A 17747-nucleotide genomic window follows, 5' to 3' on the forward strand; every position below is an offset into this window, starting at 1 on the left:
AGTGGGGGAATATCAGATCATTTTTTGGTGGAAGGTATGTTGAGAGTGGAGGATAGATGGAGAAAGAGGAAAAGGACAAAAGGTAGGGAGGTGCTTAGAGTGAACTCTTAAAATGAAAAGGAAAAAGAGTACAAGAAGAAGCTGAGAGAGGAGTGGGAGGGAGTGAAGGATAGAGTAGAGCTAGGAGTGGAGGAGGAATGGGGATGGTTCATGGAGGGAGTCACAAAGTGGGCAAAGATGGTGTGTGGAACAAGAAGGACAGGAGGAAATAGAAGGAAGGGTACTGAATGGTGGGATGAGGAAACAAAGAAGGTTGTAGAAGGGAAGAAGGGAGCTTTCACAGATTAGTTACAAAATAGAATGAGGGAGTCATATGCGAGATACAAAGAAAAGAGAAGTAAAGCACAAGGTAAAGGAGGCAAAGAGGAGAGCAGATGTGAAATGGGGAAAGGGTATGACAGAAAATTTTGAAAGTAATAAAAAGATGTTTTGGAAAGAAATTAAGATATGAAGAGGGGGCAAATCAAGTAGAGAAGAAAAGGTAGAAGGTGCAGATGGAGAGATGATAATGGAAGAGAAGGCAGTAAGGGGAAGATCATCATCATCATCATATACCAAGGCTTTTTCCCCCTTCCAAGGGAGGTAGCCAAAAACGGAAAGGCATAAAAACACTCCACCCATTTCATCCCTAAAATACACTCCACACCCCCTCCCACTCTCCCTCTCATCTGAGCACCTCCTGGATGACGGGTCATCCCTGCACCCTGCCCACCGCCCTGGGTCAGAAACAGTGTCGCAAGACACAGTACATCCACAGCAAGGCCGCTTCATTTAATCGGCGACCCCCCCTCTCCGTCCCCCTTTGCATATAAGGCGAGGACGGGGAGAAAATCCCTTCGGGCTGCGTCAAAATTTACTCACACATACTACCCCACCCCCCACCCACCCCGCCCATTTCTCCTCATGCAGTCACAACATCATCCATATACAACCATTCTCCACTCACCTCTGTCTTCCGTCCTCTCCCTTCCTTCCTCAACAGACATTCCCCTCTTCCCCAAAGCCCCCTTCACCCCATCCATCCACCTCATCCTAGGACGTCCCCTCATGTTCACTCCCTCCACATCTGCCTTCCATACCTCTTTTACTAGTCTTTCTTCACTCATTCTTTCCATGTGTCCAAACCATCCTAATATTCTTTCATCAACCCTATCTCCCAAATCCTTGTTATTGTGGCAAAGTAGCATGCAGTCGATACTTTAGGGTCTATATGGGGCGCCCCTACGGACCAGAGCCACACATCATTTTGTCTATGATAGAAGAAATTCTGTTCATAGAGAAATGATGACACTTTTATACTACGACTGTCTCCTCCGTTATGCTGTCCCCCAACCCCTTGTTGCTGTCCTGTACCATTTCTCTGAGTATTCTCTTTCTGTGATGGGGGATTTCCCTGTGGTGGGGGAAAAGAATACTGCCACCAAAGTTTCCCACTTGGATCGTAAGAGGCGAGAAGAAAGGGACGGGGAGAGGGACTAGGCATCCTTCTCCCTGTAGCCCCACGGGGCATATTCCTAAAAAGAAAAGTAAGGGGAAGATGGGCAGAATATTTTAGGGAGTTGCTAAATGTGAAGGAGGATAGGGAGGGAAAGATAGTTGCAGTGGGAAGTGATTAGAAAATGACTGTAATGAGTGAGGATAATGGAGGAGAAATAATGAAGGATGAAGTGAAGGCGGTTAAGATGATGAAAGCAGGTAAGGCACCTGGTCTGGATGGATGCCATGCAGAATGTCTAAAAAAAGGAGGTACAGTGATGGTGGACTGGCTGGTGAGGTTATTTAATGTTTGCTGGAGAGAGGGTAGAGTGCCGGAGGACTGGAGGAGTATCTGTATAGTTCCACTTTACAAGGGAAAAGGGGACAAGTGTGAGTGTAGTAGTTTCAGAGGGATTAGCTTGTTAAGTGTAGTTGGGAAGGCTTATGGGAGGATCTTGATTGAGAGGATTAGGAGAGGAACAGAGGGAGTAATTGGTGAGGAACAGTGTGGATTTAGGACTGGTAGAGGTTGTGTAGATCAGATTTTTGTGGTAAGACATATGTGAGAAAGCTATAGGAAAGGGGAAGGATTTTTTTTAGGTTTTTATGGATCTGGAAAAGGCTTATGACGGCAAACAGGAAGGCACTGTGGGAGGTGTTGTGGATATATGGGATAGAGGGAAAGCTTCTATAAGCTGTCAAGAGTTTTTACGAGAGTAGTAGAGCATGTGTCAGGATTAGAATTGGAGAGAGTGAGTGGTTTGAGGTAAAGGTGGGACTTCGTCAAGGATGCGTTATGTCTCCCTGGCTGTTCAACTTGTATATGGATGGGGTGGTGCAAGAGGTAAATACAAGGGTGGTGGGTCAGGGATTGGAGATGGTTAAAGAAAATGGAGAAAAGTGGGAGGTGAGCCAGCTCTTGTTTGCGGATGACACTGCGCTTGTTGCAGAATAGGAGGAGGGACTGAGGAAGTTGGTGACAGAGTTTGGGAGAGTGTGTGAAAGAAGAAAGTTGAAGATAAATGTGGGTAAAAGTAAGGTGATGAGATGTACAAGGGGTGAAAGTGGCAGCAGACTGGAAATGAGCATTATCCTCTTCATTCCGGGCACATCGCACATCTGGCAGCATTAGCTGCCCGATGTGCAATGTTGCATCATAATAATCGCATTATAAAAAATAAAGTCAGTGCTCAATCTTTCGTTCTCTTTCACCCGTGTATTTTGATAACCATAGAAAATTGATGAAGCCAGTTTAGAGAGAATGGAGGTTACGTAGGTACGACTATAATAAATATAATCAAGATGGCGACGTCTGCATCATTGAGTACCCACTTGCTCCTCATGCCGCCTACGTAGGCGTCACCGTATGGAAGTGGTTAAGGGGAGCGACTGGAGGAAGTGGATAGTTTTAGATACTTGGGTGCAAATGTGGCAGGAAAAGGTGGAGTGAAGGTGGAGGTAGAATCTAGATTGAGAGAAGCGAGTAAATGCCTTGGTGGATTAAAAAGTGTAATGAGGAATAGATATTTGGGAATGGATGCTAAGAGGAGACTGTATGAAGGAGTGATTGTGCCAACAGCACTGTATGGGGCAGAAACATGGAACATAAGAGAGGAAGAGAGAAGGAGTTTGAATGTGTTTGAGATGAGGTGTCTGAGAAGTATGATAGGGGTTACTAGGCTAGATATAGTGAGAAATGAGGAGGTGAGGAGAACAGGGGTGGTAAGGGAGTTGGGAGATAGGGTTGATGAAAGAGTATTAGGATAGTTTGGACACATGGAAAGAATGAGTGAAGAAAGACTAGTAAAAGAGGTATGGAAGGCAGATGTGGAGGGAGTAATTATGAGGGGATGTCCTAGGATGAGATGGATGGATGGGGTGAAGGGGGCTTTGGGGAAAAGGGGAATGTCTGTTGAGGAAGGATGGGAGAGGACAGAAGACGGGTGAATGGAGAATGGTTGTATATGGATGATGTAATGCATGAGGTGGAATGGGTGGGGGGATGGTGGGTGAGGTAGTATGTGTGAGCAAATTTTGACGTAGCCCAAAGGGATTTCTCCCTGTCTTCTCCCTTTCTGCATGGGGGGACAGAGAGGGAGGGTCGCCGATTTAATGAAGCGGCCTTGCTGTGGATGTGCTGTGCCTTGTGACACTGCCTCTGACCCAGGGCAGTGGACAGGGTGCAGGGATGACCCATCATACAGGAGGTGCTAAGGTTTAGAGGGAGGGTGGAGGGGAGTGGAGCGTATTTAGGGATGGAATGGGTGGGAATGATTTTATGCCTTTTTCTTTTTGGCTACCTCCTTTGTAAGGGGAAAAAGCCTTGGTATATGTATGTATAAAAGTACAGAGGAGATAATAATAATTGTTATAGTTTATATTATCATAAAGAAATGGTTACAATTTAGAATGTAAAGTCATATAGGAAGTAGAAAGATTTGAAGAAAAAAGAGAAATGGGTAACTCAAGAAGATTACTTAAGCAGATGACAGAGAGGAAAGATGGTCAGTCAGGGAGAGAGAAGGACGAGGAGCAGAATGTACAGTGTGTGTGTGAAATTGCAGATTGTTCTGGAATTTGGTGTATAGGAAATTTAAGTAGATAATCTAAGGATAACTCAAACCAGTTTTTTGCCAAGACGCCTACAACATAACTGTCTTATCAATGTCCTCACCCATCACACAAGAATGAATTTTGATTGAGCTTTATATACTGTAACTTCACTGCTTGGCTCCAAGCTGAAAAATCAAACAACACTTGTATTTACCTAGTTTACCTAGTTGTATTTTGCGGGAAGGGGAGCTATGCTCGTGGTGTCCCGCTTTTGTAACTCGCAGTGTCTAGTTTACTTTTAAACTCATGAATGGTTTTTGCACATACTATTTCATTATCCAGTTTGTTCCAAGTGTCCACTACTCTATGTGGAAAACTGTTTTTCTTCAGTTCTCTTCTGTAGCTATGTTTTTTTATTTTCTTTCCATGTCCTCTTGTGTTTCTCTTGTCCCAGTTTAGTAAGTCCTCTCTATCGAGTATCTCTATGCCTTTCATGATTCTGTAGATGGTCAGTAGGTCACCTCTCTCTCTTCTTTGCTCCAGCGTCGGTAACTCCAGTTTAGCCAATCTTTCCTCATATAGGTTTGCAAGTGCAGGTACCATTTTTGTTGCTGCTCTCTGGATTCTTTCCATTTTCTTTATATTCTTTTTGGTACTGGGTGACCACAATGTTGCTGCATACTATAGTCTAGGCCTTATCATTATGTAATTGCTAATTTGAGATTTCAGTAATGCCCCTACAGACCATTAACACAACCTTCTCTAATGACTGTAGACGTGTTACTTCTCACAGGATAGAATTACAAAGAGCAGGATACCTAGTCCCTTCTCCCTTTACTCTGTCCCATTTTGGCTGCCTTATATTTTGATGCAGCCCAAAGGGATTTCTCCCCATCTTCTCTATTTTCCACATGAGGGGACTGAAAGGTGGAGGTCATTATGTGAAGCAGTCTTGCTGTGGATGTACTGTGTCTTGCTGCACTGCTTGACCCAGGGCAGTGGACAAGAGACAGAGATGACTCTTCATCCATGAAGAGCTAAGATAAGAGGGAAACAAGGGTGGTGGATGGGAGTGGAATGGGTGTGTGCAATTGACTTGGCAACCTCCCTTATATGGGTGAAGAAGCCATGGTACATAGACAGACTTGTCACTACTCAAAAAGGAATGGCAAGTCACTAAACTAGTACTATCTCCTTTTTCTGCTACCTTCCTTTACAAAGTTTGTGTCTCCACCTCTCCATTTTCTCTTAGCAATCTATGGTAGAGGACAAGAGTATATTGCCACCCATTGTATCATAAAAAACAACTATATTGGGTGGTGTGAGGAAACTAGAGAGCCCCCTTCTCTTTTTTTCCTCTCTTAAGGAGTTGAGGCAAGAGTATGCTTTAATTTGGTTGTCTCCTTTACAAGAGGAATCCATCTATGTATATACTAAATGCTTCTTCCCATTTATAAGGGAGGATTCTACCTTTTGCACATGACACACAAAGATGTATACAAATATTAAGTCAAAGGTATATAAACTTGAACTATTCAGATTATGTATCATCAAAGTAAAAGTGTTACATATTCCAAAAGCTATTAAACTAACAATATGGCAATTTTGAGAATGTAAACATCAATATCACTCTTGTAAAACTTTGAGAATATAAACTACAAGAGCACTCCAGCCCTGTCATACCTGTTTAAGTGTTAGAATGGTATGATGAATGTTACCAAGGTCAGGAGGGTCAAGGGCGAGAGCAAGCAATGCCTGCGGTTGCCCCATGTCCAATAGTTTGGTCTTGAGAACCACCTGAGTGAGTGGACTACGACACAGCTCCGGTGTTGTGTACATCATCAATGTCTGTGGGAGGAGTGAAGACAAAAACTATACTAATTTGAGTGATAAAAAATATGAGGTTCGTGTAGCCTCAATAATATGAGGCTCATGTAGGATCAACATAAGAGGTTGAACAGTTTTTGTCACTTGTTTTCAACTATTTCATGAGTTAGAAATGCTTTCATATTTAAAGCAGGTCATCTAAAATTTTTCTGCTATTGAATACATTGTACATATATATTTTGTGACAACCTCATAGAACTTCCTGGATACAAGCCTGAACACACGCCCTGATGACACACGTCCTGCTCGTCCTGCTCTCTGGCGACATGAGGCTTGTGATGCCCAATCAAGTTTGAGGCACGTGTAATTTGTATTTGGATCACAGGTTAAAATCTTGGTCAAGCAAAAATCAATAACTAGAAAGAAAAAATAAATAAATAAAATAATAATACATACATACATATACCAGAGGCTTTTCCCCGCTTACAAGGGAGGTAGCCAAAAAACAAAGGCATAAAAACCACTCCCACCCATTCCATCCCCATTGTACTCCACTCACATCCATCCCCTTCCCTCCCTCTTACCTTGGCACCTCCTGGATGACAGGCCTTCCCTGCATCTTGCCCATTGTCCTGGGTCAGTAACAGTACATCCACAGCAAGGCCGCTTCATTAAATCAGCAAACATCCCCCACCCCCTCTCGAAGAAAAGGAGAAAGATGGGGAGAAATCCCTTTGGGCTGCATCATTTTACTTTTCTCATATACTCCCTCACCCCCATCCCCCACCCACTCCCCCTCATGCATCACATCTTCATCTATACACAACCATTATCCATTCACCCTTATCTTCTGTCCTCTCCCATCTTTCCTCAACAGACATTCCCTTCTTTCCCAATGCTCCTTTTATCCCATCCATCTCATCCTAGGTCGCCCCCTCATGTTCACTCCTTACCTCTGCCTTCCACACCTCTTTTACTAATATTTCTTCACTCATTCTTTCCATGTGTCCAAATCATCTCCATACTCTTTCATCAACCCTATCTCCCAACTCCCTTTCCACCCCGTTCTCCTCCTCACCTCCTTGTTTCCTCACCATACATTCCCCCTCTTAATCAAATGAATAAATAGTAGTGGCAAAATTATGAGGACTCTGTCTCTCACCTTAAAAGGGGAAATGAAGTTTTTGAATATTTATGTATTCAATCCATGGCAGATATACTCACATTTTCACAACATCTCTACTCAAGCAGTATCCATAATAAAGCATAAACTTTCACATTCTCATCACTAACCAAATTTGATATCTGAAACTGTGATGGAGCTCTCTGCTATATTTGTCGACACAATAATCTTGCGGAAACCCTGGGGTGGTTTGGCAAATACACACTTCTGTTCCTCTATCGTTATGCTCGAGTGCAAAGGGTACATGTGCCATCTGGAGAGAGAGAAAAAAATAAAATAAAATAAAATAAAAATACACACACATACACATACCAAAGGCCTTTCCCCCTTACAAGGGAGGCAGCCAAAAAACAAAGCATAAAATCCACTCCCACCCATTCCATCACCACATACTCCACTCCCACCCACCCTCTTCCCTACCTCTTATCTTGGGTCCTCCTGGATGACAGGTCATCCCTGCTTCTCGGCCACTGCCCTGGGTCAGAAACAGTGTTGCAAGACACAGCACAACCACAGCAATGCCACTTAATTAAATTGGCATCCTCATACACTCACTCACATCTCATGACACCTACATAGGCATCATAGTATTCAAGGAGTTAATCCCTCCTCTGATCTTGCTACAAGCGCAGTGTCATCAGCAAACAACAACTGGCATATTTCTTAATTCTCCCCATTTTCTTTAACCATCTCTAATCCCCTGCCCGTTACCCTTACATTTACCTCCTGCACCACTCCATGTATAAATTGAACAGCCAGGGTGACATGACCCATCTCTGGCAAAGTCTCACCTTTACCTCAAACCACTAACTCTCTCCATTTCTAATTCTAACACATTCTCTACTACACTCATAAAAACTCTTGACTGCTCTCAACAGCTTTCCTCCAATCCCATATACCTGTAATCTCCCAGAGTACCTTCCTGTCTACCATGTCATAAGCCATTTCCAAATTCATACATACATACATATACCAAGGCTTTTTCCCCCTTACAAGGGAGGTAGCCAAAAAGAAAAAAGGCATAAAACCATTCCCACCCATTCCATCCCTGAATACACTCCACACCCTCCACCATCCCTATTATCTTAGCACCTCCTGGATGACGGGTCATCCCTGCACCTTGTCCACTGCCCTGGGTCAGAAGCAGTGTCGCAAGACACAGCACATCCACAGCAAGGCCGCTTCATTAAATTGGCGACCCCCCTCTCCGTCCCCCCATGCATAAAAGGAGAAGACAGGGAGAAATCCCTTTGGGCTGCATCAAAATTTGCTCACACATACTACCTCACCCCCCATCCCCCCACCCATTCCACCTCATGCATCACAACATCATCCATATACAACCATTCTCCATTCACCCGTCTTCTGTCCTCTCCCATCCTTCCTCAACAGACATTCCCCTCTTCCCCAAAGCCCCCTTCACCCCATCCATCCACCTCATCCTAGGACGCACCCTCATATTCACTCCCTCCACATCTGCCTTCCATACTTCCTTTACTAGTCTTTCTTCACTCATTCTTTCCATGTGTCCAAACCATCCTAATACTCTTTCATCAACCTATCTCCCAACTCCCTTTCCACCCCTGTTCTCCTCCTCACCTCCTCATTTCTCACTCTATCTAGCCAAGTAACCCCCATCATACTTCTCAGACACCTCATCTCAAACACATTCAAACTCCTTCTCTCTTCCTCTCTTATGTTCCATGTTTCTGCCCCATACAGTGCTGTTGGCACAATCACTCCTTCATACAATCTCCTCTTAGCCTCCCAAATATCTATTCCTCATTACACTTTTTAATCCACCAAGGCATTTACTCACTTCTCTCAATCTACATTCTACCTCCACCTCCACTCCACCTTTTCCTGCCACATTTGCACCCAAGTATCTAAAACTATCCACTTCCTCCAGTCACTCTCCCTTAATGCTCACTTCCAGTCTGCTGCCACTTTCACCCCTTGAACATCTCATCACCTTACTTTTACCCACATTTATCTTCAGCTTTCTTCTATCACACACTCTCCCAAACTCTGTCACCAACTTCCTCAATCCCTCCTCCGATCTTGCCACAAGCGCAGTGTCGTCCGCAAACAACAGCTGGCTCACCTCCCACTTTTCTCCATTTTCTTTAACCATCTCCAATCCCTGACCCACCACCCTTGCATTTACCTCTCGCACTACCCCATCCATGTACAAGTTGAACAGCCAGGGCGACATAACGCATCCTTGACGAAGTCCCACCTTTACCTCGAACCATTCACTCTCTCCATTTCTAATCCTGACACAAGCTCTACTACTCTCATAAAAACTCTTGACAGCTCCTAGAAGCTTTCCTCCTATCCTGTATATCTGCAAAACCTCCCACAGTGCCTTTCTGTCTACCCTGTCATAAGCCTTTTCCAGATCCATAAAAGCCCAAAAAACATCTTTCCCCTTTCCTATAGATTTCTCACATATCTGTCTTCCCACAAAAATTCATAAAGGCCCCAAAATTCTGTCTTATAAAAATATGTCTTACCACAAAAATTCATAATGGCCCAAAAAAACATCCTTACCTTTTGCTAAAGCTTTCTCACATATCACAAAATAAATAAAAAGCAACAAACAAAATATATAAATAAAAACTTATCATTGATGCTAATACAACCTTCTACTTGTGTGCAACATAACAGTTGTCAATATCCATAATATAACACATGAATACAAATAAATGGGAAACATCTTCAACCACAAGAATTTGTTCTACTATACTTGTTGCGAGCAGCTTCCTTCCTCAAGGATATGATCATCTCTTCAATCTCAAATAGTCCCGGCAGAAATATCAGAACTGCACCTCTGAAAAGTTCATGAATGTTAACTTTCATTTCTTCACATTCTTTCCCCCCCACCTGTACATCATTCCCTCTCCTTTTATTTTTAGTCATATTTCTTAACTCAACATACAGCCTTCGATTATCTCATTTTCACTGACCCCAAACAGCCATATCTCATTGTGTTTACAAACCTCACTTCCATATCTAACAACACACAAAGATACTACTTCCCAAATTCATCCTTTCCACTGACACTTTCTCCATACTTCTCTCAAGACACTACCTTTCCCCTCCTCCCCCACTCCATGGTCAATCTCTTTTCTATATCTTTCATCTTTTTCTGTATATTGGTTCCCAGATCTGTCATTTTTACTCTTTTCCCTCCCTATTCAAGTATACATCAAAGACCAAATGTCTGCCCCTTTGTGATGCATTTCCAGACAGAGGTGAGGGTGTTGATGAGTCATGTATACAGGTGGCAGCAAGATAACATACAGACATCTTTCAGGACTACTAACTGCAAGTACATACATATACCAAAGTGTTCCCCCTCATACGGGAGGTAGCCAAAAGACAAGGCATTGAAACAACTCCCACCCCTTCAATCCCCTTCACACTCCACTCCCCTCCACCCTCTTTCCTCCCTCTTATCTTGGCAGCTCCTGGATGACTGGTCATCCCTGCATCTTGTATTGCAAAAGGTTTGATGCAGTCAGTACTAGAGGGAGGAATTAATGACAAGTACTTGCAGTTAGAACTCCTAGACCCTCTTAAAAGTAAAGGCATAAGAGGGTCTAAGAGTTCAAACTGCAAGTACTTGTCATTCATCCTTCCCTCTAGTATTGACTGCATCAAACCTTTTACAATACATTCCCTCTTTCAATCCATATACTCCAAAAGGCTCTTTCCCTCTTATAATGGTGATAGCCAGCCAAGGCATGCCTATGTAAGGGTCATCATAATCTATGGTTAAGACAAAATGTCATTCCTATTCTCTGCCCACTGCTCAAGTCTGAAGTCGTGCAGCAAGACACAGCACCTCCACAGCAGGGTCAGACAGCCAAAGATGGTTTACCCCCACTGCTTCACTTATTTGGTGACCCTCCCTCCTCATTCTATCAGGGTTGTCATGGAAATGAACTATGTAAATGCTATACATTACCTTTCTCTTAATTGTTCCAGAAAAATATCCTACTATCTCACCTGGACTTAGCAAACTCAGAGTTCCCTGTAATTCCTTCTTCCTTCCTCTCATAGTTGTCAAACCTCTTCACCATTTCTGTAGCCAGGTTAAACATCCCTGCTGAGATGTTTGGATCATCATATTTAATCAGTGGCTCAACCTACAAAAGTAATTTTAGTATGTAGGAACATGTTAAGAGAGAGAGAGAGAAGTGGGGGGAGGGAAGAGGTGGGAAGGAAGGAAGGAAGGAAGGAGGGAGGGAGGGAGGGAGGGAGGGAGGGAGGAGAGGAGGAAAAGAAGGAAAGAGAGAGAGAGAGAGAGAGAGAGAGAGAGAGAGAGAGAGAGAGAGAGAGAGAGAGAGAGAGAGAGAGAGAGAGAGAGAGAGAGAGAGAGAGAGAGAGAGAGAGAGAGAAATGAAAATAATAATAAAAATACAAAAGGTATAACCTATGGTGACCTTTGTACAAACTTGTATTACTACAAAAAAGCACTCCCTCTCCAGATCTATATTCCATTTCCCCACAAGTTGAGGTAGCTTAGCATGGGAAAGAGAAATTCTCACTCCTTTCAATAACATCTTCCTTATCCTTTTCACTCCATTCATGTGGTGACATGGAAATCTTTCATTAAGTACCACAAACTACAAAAAGAGCACCATCCCTTCTGATGCCCATGACCCTTTTAAGAGCAACCCCCTCTCCCTCCCTCCCATCCACCTTTACCCTGCAGGGGCTACCTGGCCAATCCAGTGGCCACTGCAGGTTACCTGGGAACCAGGAGCTTCCTGCAAGAGAAACCTGGGGCAATGGATCACTTCTTTCCTACGTCAATTGAGAATATGGCACTAAAAATCATGTTGGTTCCTTAGAATACTTACCTTTATGTCCTTAAATGCTGCAATGATGGAGTCAAGGTAAAATATATCTACTGAATAGGGGCTATGGCTGGTTATGCTGATAACTGGTGCTGGAACCAGGTAACCTTGCACGAGTGTGGAATAGTACTTGGCAAATCGGTCCACGTCAATTGTTGCAGACATCAATATCACCTAAAAATAAAGATCTGGTTTGTTTAAAATTGAAAAGTCAACTTCTAAGTTTTCTCTATGGGGGAAAGCCCATGGATGTGGTAGACAGACATGGTGAGGGGAGCATTGGATACAAGAGGAATATTTGTCAGGCAAGGAAGAGAGTGCAAAAGATAAGAGTGAAAGGAGAGTAGTTGTAAATGGATGTGGAAATGGCCAGACCTGTAAGATTATTTTTTCTCTGTTCTGTAAATTTCTGGAGGATGAATTTACCTATTTGTATTTTAGGGGATGAGAGCTATGCTTGCAGTGACCCGTTTTTGTATCTCTCCGCATCCAGTTTATTCTTAAAATCGTGTATAGTTTTGGCATTCACTGTTTCTCCGTTCAGTTTGTTCCAGATATCAATCACTCTATGTGGGAAGCTATTCTTTTTCAGGTCTCTTCTATAAGTGTCCTTCTTTAGTTTCTTTTTGTGTCCTCTTGTTTTTCTTCTGTTCCACTTTAATAAGTCATATCTATCGAGGATTTCCATACCTTTCATCATTCTGTGTTTGAGATGAGGTGCCTGAGAAGTATGATAGGGGTTACTAGGCTGGATAGTGTGAGAAATGAGAAGGTAAGGAGGAGAACAGGGGTGGAGAGGAAGTTGGGAGATAGGGTTGATAAAAGAGTATTGAGATGGTTTAGACACATGGAAAGAATGTGTGAAGAAAGATTAGTAAAAGTGGTGTGTAAGGCACTGGTAGAAGAAGTGAACATGAGGGGACGACTAAAGATGAGATGGATGGATGGGGTAAAAGGAGCATTGGGAAAGAGGGGAATGTCTGTTGAGGAAGGATGGGAGAAGACAGAAGATAGGAGTGAATGGAGAATTGTTGTGCATGGATGATGCTGTGAAGTATGAAGGGGAGTGGGTGTGGGGATGGGGGCTGAGGGAGTATGAGCAAAAAATAAATTGATGTAGTGTGAAGGTATTTCTCCCAGTCCTCTCTTTTTCTGCATGAGGGGACAGGGGAGGGGGGGGGGGGTCACTGATTTAATGAAGTGACCTTGCTGTGGATGTGCTGTGTCTTGCGACACTGCTTCTGACCCAGGGCTGTGGGCGAGATGCAGGGATGACTTGTCATCAAGGAGCCAAGATAATGAGGGGGGAGGAGTGGAGTATGTGGGGATGAAATGGGTGGGAGTGGATTTTATGCCCATTTTTTGGTTACCTCCCTTGTAAGATGAAAAAAGCCTTTTGTATATGTATGTATGTACATGGAAACCTATTTCTTCACATCCTTTAGACATGTGTTTCTTAAGTTAATTCAATGACCTCTTAAAGCCTTCCCATCTTTAATCAGATCTCTTCTGTCAATGCAATATATCGCCATTAGTGACCTGAACACTGTAATCATATCACCTCTTTCTCTTCGATCTTTCATAGTTAGCAGACTCAATACTTTTAGTCTTTCCTCATATGGGTCATCTGCCAGGCTGGGGACCAGTTTGTTTGTTGGCCTTTGTATTATCTTGATCTTGCTTATATCCTTCACTCTGTGTGGGGACCATAAAGAGTGCCTGCATAGTTTTGCTTTACATGGGAAAAGGGGACAAATGTGAGTGTAGTAGTTTCAGAGGGAAGTTTTGCAGATACATGGGAGCAGAAGAAACATGTTAAGGGCAGTCGAGAGTTTTTATGAGAGTAGTAGAGCCTCTGTTTAAATTAGAAATGGAAAAAGCGAATGGTATGAGGTAAAAGTGGGACTGTGCCTTGCTATGGATATGCTGTGTCTTACTGCATTGCTTCTGACTCAGGGCAATGGGCAAGATGCAGGGATGACCTGTCATCCAGGAGGAGCCAAGAAAAGAAGGAGGGAGGGAGGAGTGGTGAATGGGAGTGGAGTGTGTGGGGATGAAATGGATGGAAGTGGAATTATGCCTTTTGACTGGCTACCTTCCTTGTCAGGTGGGGGGACCACCTTGGTATATGGAAGTATAGGTACTTAGTATCTGGGCATAGGTGCTCTGCAGCAAATATATCACATTTACCTTGACGTTCCTTGCAACTGTGTTGATCAATTTCTTTATAATTAGAAGAGCAAAGTCGGTATGTTCATCACGTTCATGTACTTCATCAAGGATGATGTGAGTGTGCTTGCCAACACTCTTCTGATGGATAATCTTCTGCACTAGCACCTCGGTTGTAACATAGCTTATGCAGGTATCAATACTCGTATTGTTGTCCAGTCCAACCTAAAATCAGTAAGACGATTTACTGTTATCACCTTTACTTCAACACTTAAGAAATTTCTACGAATATATAGCCTTAAAATCAAAATCTATTAAAAAATTGGACATGTTTATAGGTAAAAGATAATATAATTTCCAGTACATATACGATTAAACAATGACATTCATGATACCTGATATCCTACGAGTGATCCCAGTTTCCAGCCTCTCTCTTCACTAATTTTCTTTGCCAAAGAAACGGCAGCAATTTTTCGTGGCTGTGTGACAACAATATTGACGTATTTGTTGGCTTCAACTGCAGCATCAAATATGTACTGGGGAACCTAAATAATTTTTTTTTAGTCAATTGTTGAATTTCTCCCCACACTGATCAACTGTAGAATCTCCACCCCAACTACACTCGATTGTTGAATTCCTCCACACATACATATTGATCAACTGTAGACGCTCCACCCTAACATAGGCTAGGTTAGGTTATGTATCATGAGCTATAATCAACTACAGAATGTTAGGTTAGGTCAGGTCAGGTTGGGCTAGGTCATGTATCATGAGCCATAATCAACTATAGAATGTCCACCCCAGCAACACTTATTTGTACAATCTCAACCCCAAAGCTCATAAGGGGGGGTGGGGAGGTTTCTACAATTGATCATCCCCATTTTTTTTAATTAAAATTTCTCCCCAATTCTGTCCCATTCTATAAAAACACCCAACCTCAAAACACTTTCTATGGGTTGTTTGGGTGTAATTTGGATAAAGGTGTTTTATGTTACTCTTAGAAAATTCTGTTTCCAAGATGTTTAACCACTTCAGTACAATGATGACTAAGTAGACATCATGAGGTGCGAATGGGTATGTGAGGATGCCAGCGTTGGCATTTTGATTATATATATCTTTTTGTAGTTGTACATGAGTTACCTCTGGATTCTGCAAGCTTGTTTGATCATGTTTTCTGCGTTTATTTTTACTCATAGTAAAAGAGAATGAGTAATACAGTAGTGACTTTATATTTTATAATGCAAGTAGTGTGATGTAAAGTACATATGGCAGCCAATGCTGCACGTGAGAATTTGATTTGTACAGAGGTGGTTAATGACGATCAAACTGCTATACTCAAGTTGGAAAACGGTGAGTGGAATATTGAGAATTTTGCATCTTCCACAATTCCATCTAGCTACAATTGCTTAATGTCCTATGTGTAGATATGAAACCATATTTACCTAATTGTAGTCTACAATATAGCAACATCTTGCTACATTGGTTCTCACCTAGGGCAGAGGGTGGGTTAAGGGGATGACCCATCATCCATAAGTGACTAAGATGAGAAAGCATGGTGGATGGGAGTGGAATGGGTGGGAGTAGGTATGTGCCTTTGGCTTGGCTACCTCCCTTGTAAGGGGGAAAACCTCTTGGTATATATTCTACAAGGGAGAAACACTCACAGGGTCCTGTCTCTTATTCTCCAATTATTATACTTTGTTTTAAATTCACATGTGGTTAAGGATGGGATGAGTGCAGCGTGGGTGTGTGCTTGGGTCTACCCCTTTTGTATAGAGAGAAAGGCCCCTTGATATATGTATGGTTCCAGCCTGTGCTATATAATCTAAGTTATTCCAAGAATTAATACATCTGTAGGGAAACCTATGACATTTGTGATGATACTGGGTAGGTGATCTCACGGGAGATCAGATGCTGCAGTCCACATGATGTTGGGTACAAGACAGGTTGAAGAGAATTATAAATCTCGCTAACAGACAGTGAAGTTTGTCTGGTGTATTATGTCTTTACCTAACTATATTTTACATGGATATTTGGGAGCCATGGGTCTCTCGCAAGACATCTGGGGCAATGGAATGACTGGTTGATAAAATACAGGAAGAGAACTACATTCCTACAGTCATGTCTGTTTCCCCATAAATCAGTTTATGCTCTTTGAGGATCCTACACAAGCTGATGCCTCTTTATGGAATGTCTGAATATTCATGTACATGCAGATGCTGTGTCTTGTTGCACTGCTTCTGACCTAGGAAGTGGGCAGGGAACAGGTATGACCCTTTATCTACAAGGAGCTACGATGAAAGGGAAATGGAGGACAGATGGGGGTGGGATGGGTGGTGGGCAAGTGGATGCCTTGGCTGGCTACCCCCCTTGTAAGAGGAAAGAAGCCTTTTGGTATATAGGTTGATACATAGTGGATGAAGTGCACACACCTGAGTAGACTTGCCACAGCCAGTTTCACCTTCAATCACGACTACTGGATATGCCTCCACCTTGGCAACAATCTGTAAAACACAAGAAATTGACAATTTTTTTGTGTATTTATATACATCTTTTTAATCTTTTCTTTTAACTGGATGCCTGCTGGCCAAGTGAGTTATAGCGTCACTATTTGTGACAGAGGTCAGGGAGATTGGTTCAAACCCTGCCACTGGCAAGTTGGACCAAGGGCATGATTCATTAAATGCCCCAGCCTCCTGATAGGGCTGTGGAGTCGGAGCCGTGGAGTTGGAATCGGAGTCAGAAGCAATTACAGTGTCACTGAAGTTGGAGTCGGTAAAAATACACCAACTCAGACTCCAGTTAAATTTACACTTAAGGCCTTCGTTTAGTCTGTAGAGTTATGCAGTGCACACTCCTTGTAAGTACATACATACATACATATACCAAGGCTTTTTCCCCCTTCCAAGGGAGGTAGCCAAAAAGGGAAAGGCATAAAAACACTCCCACCCATTTCATCCCCAAATACACTCCACACCCCTCCCACCCTTCCTCTCATCTGAGCACCTCCTGGATGACGGGTCATCCCTGCACCCCGCCCACCGCCCTGGGTCAGAAGCAGTGTCGCAAGACACAGTACATCCACAGCAAGGCCGCTTCATTTAATCGGCGACCCCCCCTCTCCGTCCCCCTTTGCATATAAGGAGAGGACGGGGAGAAATCCCTTCGGGCTGCGTCAAAATTTACTCACACATACTACCCCACCCCCCACCCCCCCGCCCATTCCTCCTCATGCAATCACAACATCATCCATATACAACCATTCTCCACTCACCTCTGTCTTCCGTCCTCTCCCTTCCTTCCTCAACAGACATTCCCCTCTTCCCCAAAGCCCCCTTCACCCCATCCATCCACCTCATCCTAGGACGTCCCCTCATGTTCACTCCCTCCACATCTGCCTTCCATACCTCTTTTACTAGTCTTTCTTCACTCATTCTTTCCATGTGTCCAAACCATCCTAATATTCTTTCATCAACCCTCTCTCCCAAATCCTTTTTCACCCCTGTTCTCCTCCTCACCTCCTCATTTCTCACTCTATCTAGCCTAGTAACCCCCGCCATACTTCTCAGACACCTCATCTCAAACACATTCAAACTCCTTCTCTCTTCTTC

At 43.2% G+C, this 17747-nt stretch overlaps 1 protein-coding gene across 3 annotated transcripts in view; it reads right to left on the bottom strand.

The window, feature by feature from the left end:
• spn-E (tudor domain containing 9 protein spindle E) overlaps positions 1 to 17747 on the bottom strand; it is a 99407-nt gene that overhangs the window by 67577 nt on the left and 14083 nt on the right. For all 3 annotated transcript variants that reach the window (XM_076204836.1, XM_076204838.1, XM_076204835.1), the window contains exons 5-13: positions 16569 to 16640; positions 14532 to 14681; positions 14158 to 14361; positions 11971 to 12141; positions 11114 to 11253; positions 9849 to 9932; positions 7210 to 7352; positions 6166 to 6332; positions 5773 to 5937 (exon numbers count right to left, since the gene is read on the bottom strand). In XM_076204836.1, the coding sequence (XP_076060951.1) occupies positions 5773 to 5937; positions 6166 to 6332; positions 7210 to 7352; positions 9849 to 9932; positions 11114 to 11253; positions 11971 to 12141; positions 14158 to 14361; positions 14532 to 14681; positions 16569 to 16640 (1296 nt within the window). The remainder of the gene's footprint in view (positions 1 to 5772; positions 5938 to 6165; positions 6333 to 7209; positions 7353 to 9848; positions 9933 to 11113; positions 11254 to 11970; positions 12142 to 14157; positions 14362 to 14531; positions 14682 to 16568; positions 16641 to 17747) is intronic.

Source organism: Oratosquilla oratoria, chromosome 21, assembly GCF_046742065.1.
Source record: "Oratosquilla oratoria isolate Oo_2021 chromosome 21, ASM4674206v1, whole genome shotgun sequence".
Taxonomy (NCBI): Eukaryota; Metazoa; Arthropoda; class Malacostraca; order Stomatopoda; family Squillidae; genus Oratosquilla; species Oratosquilla oratoria.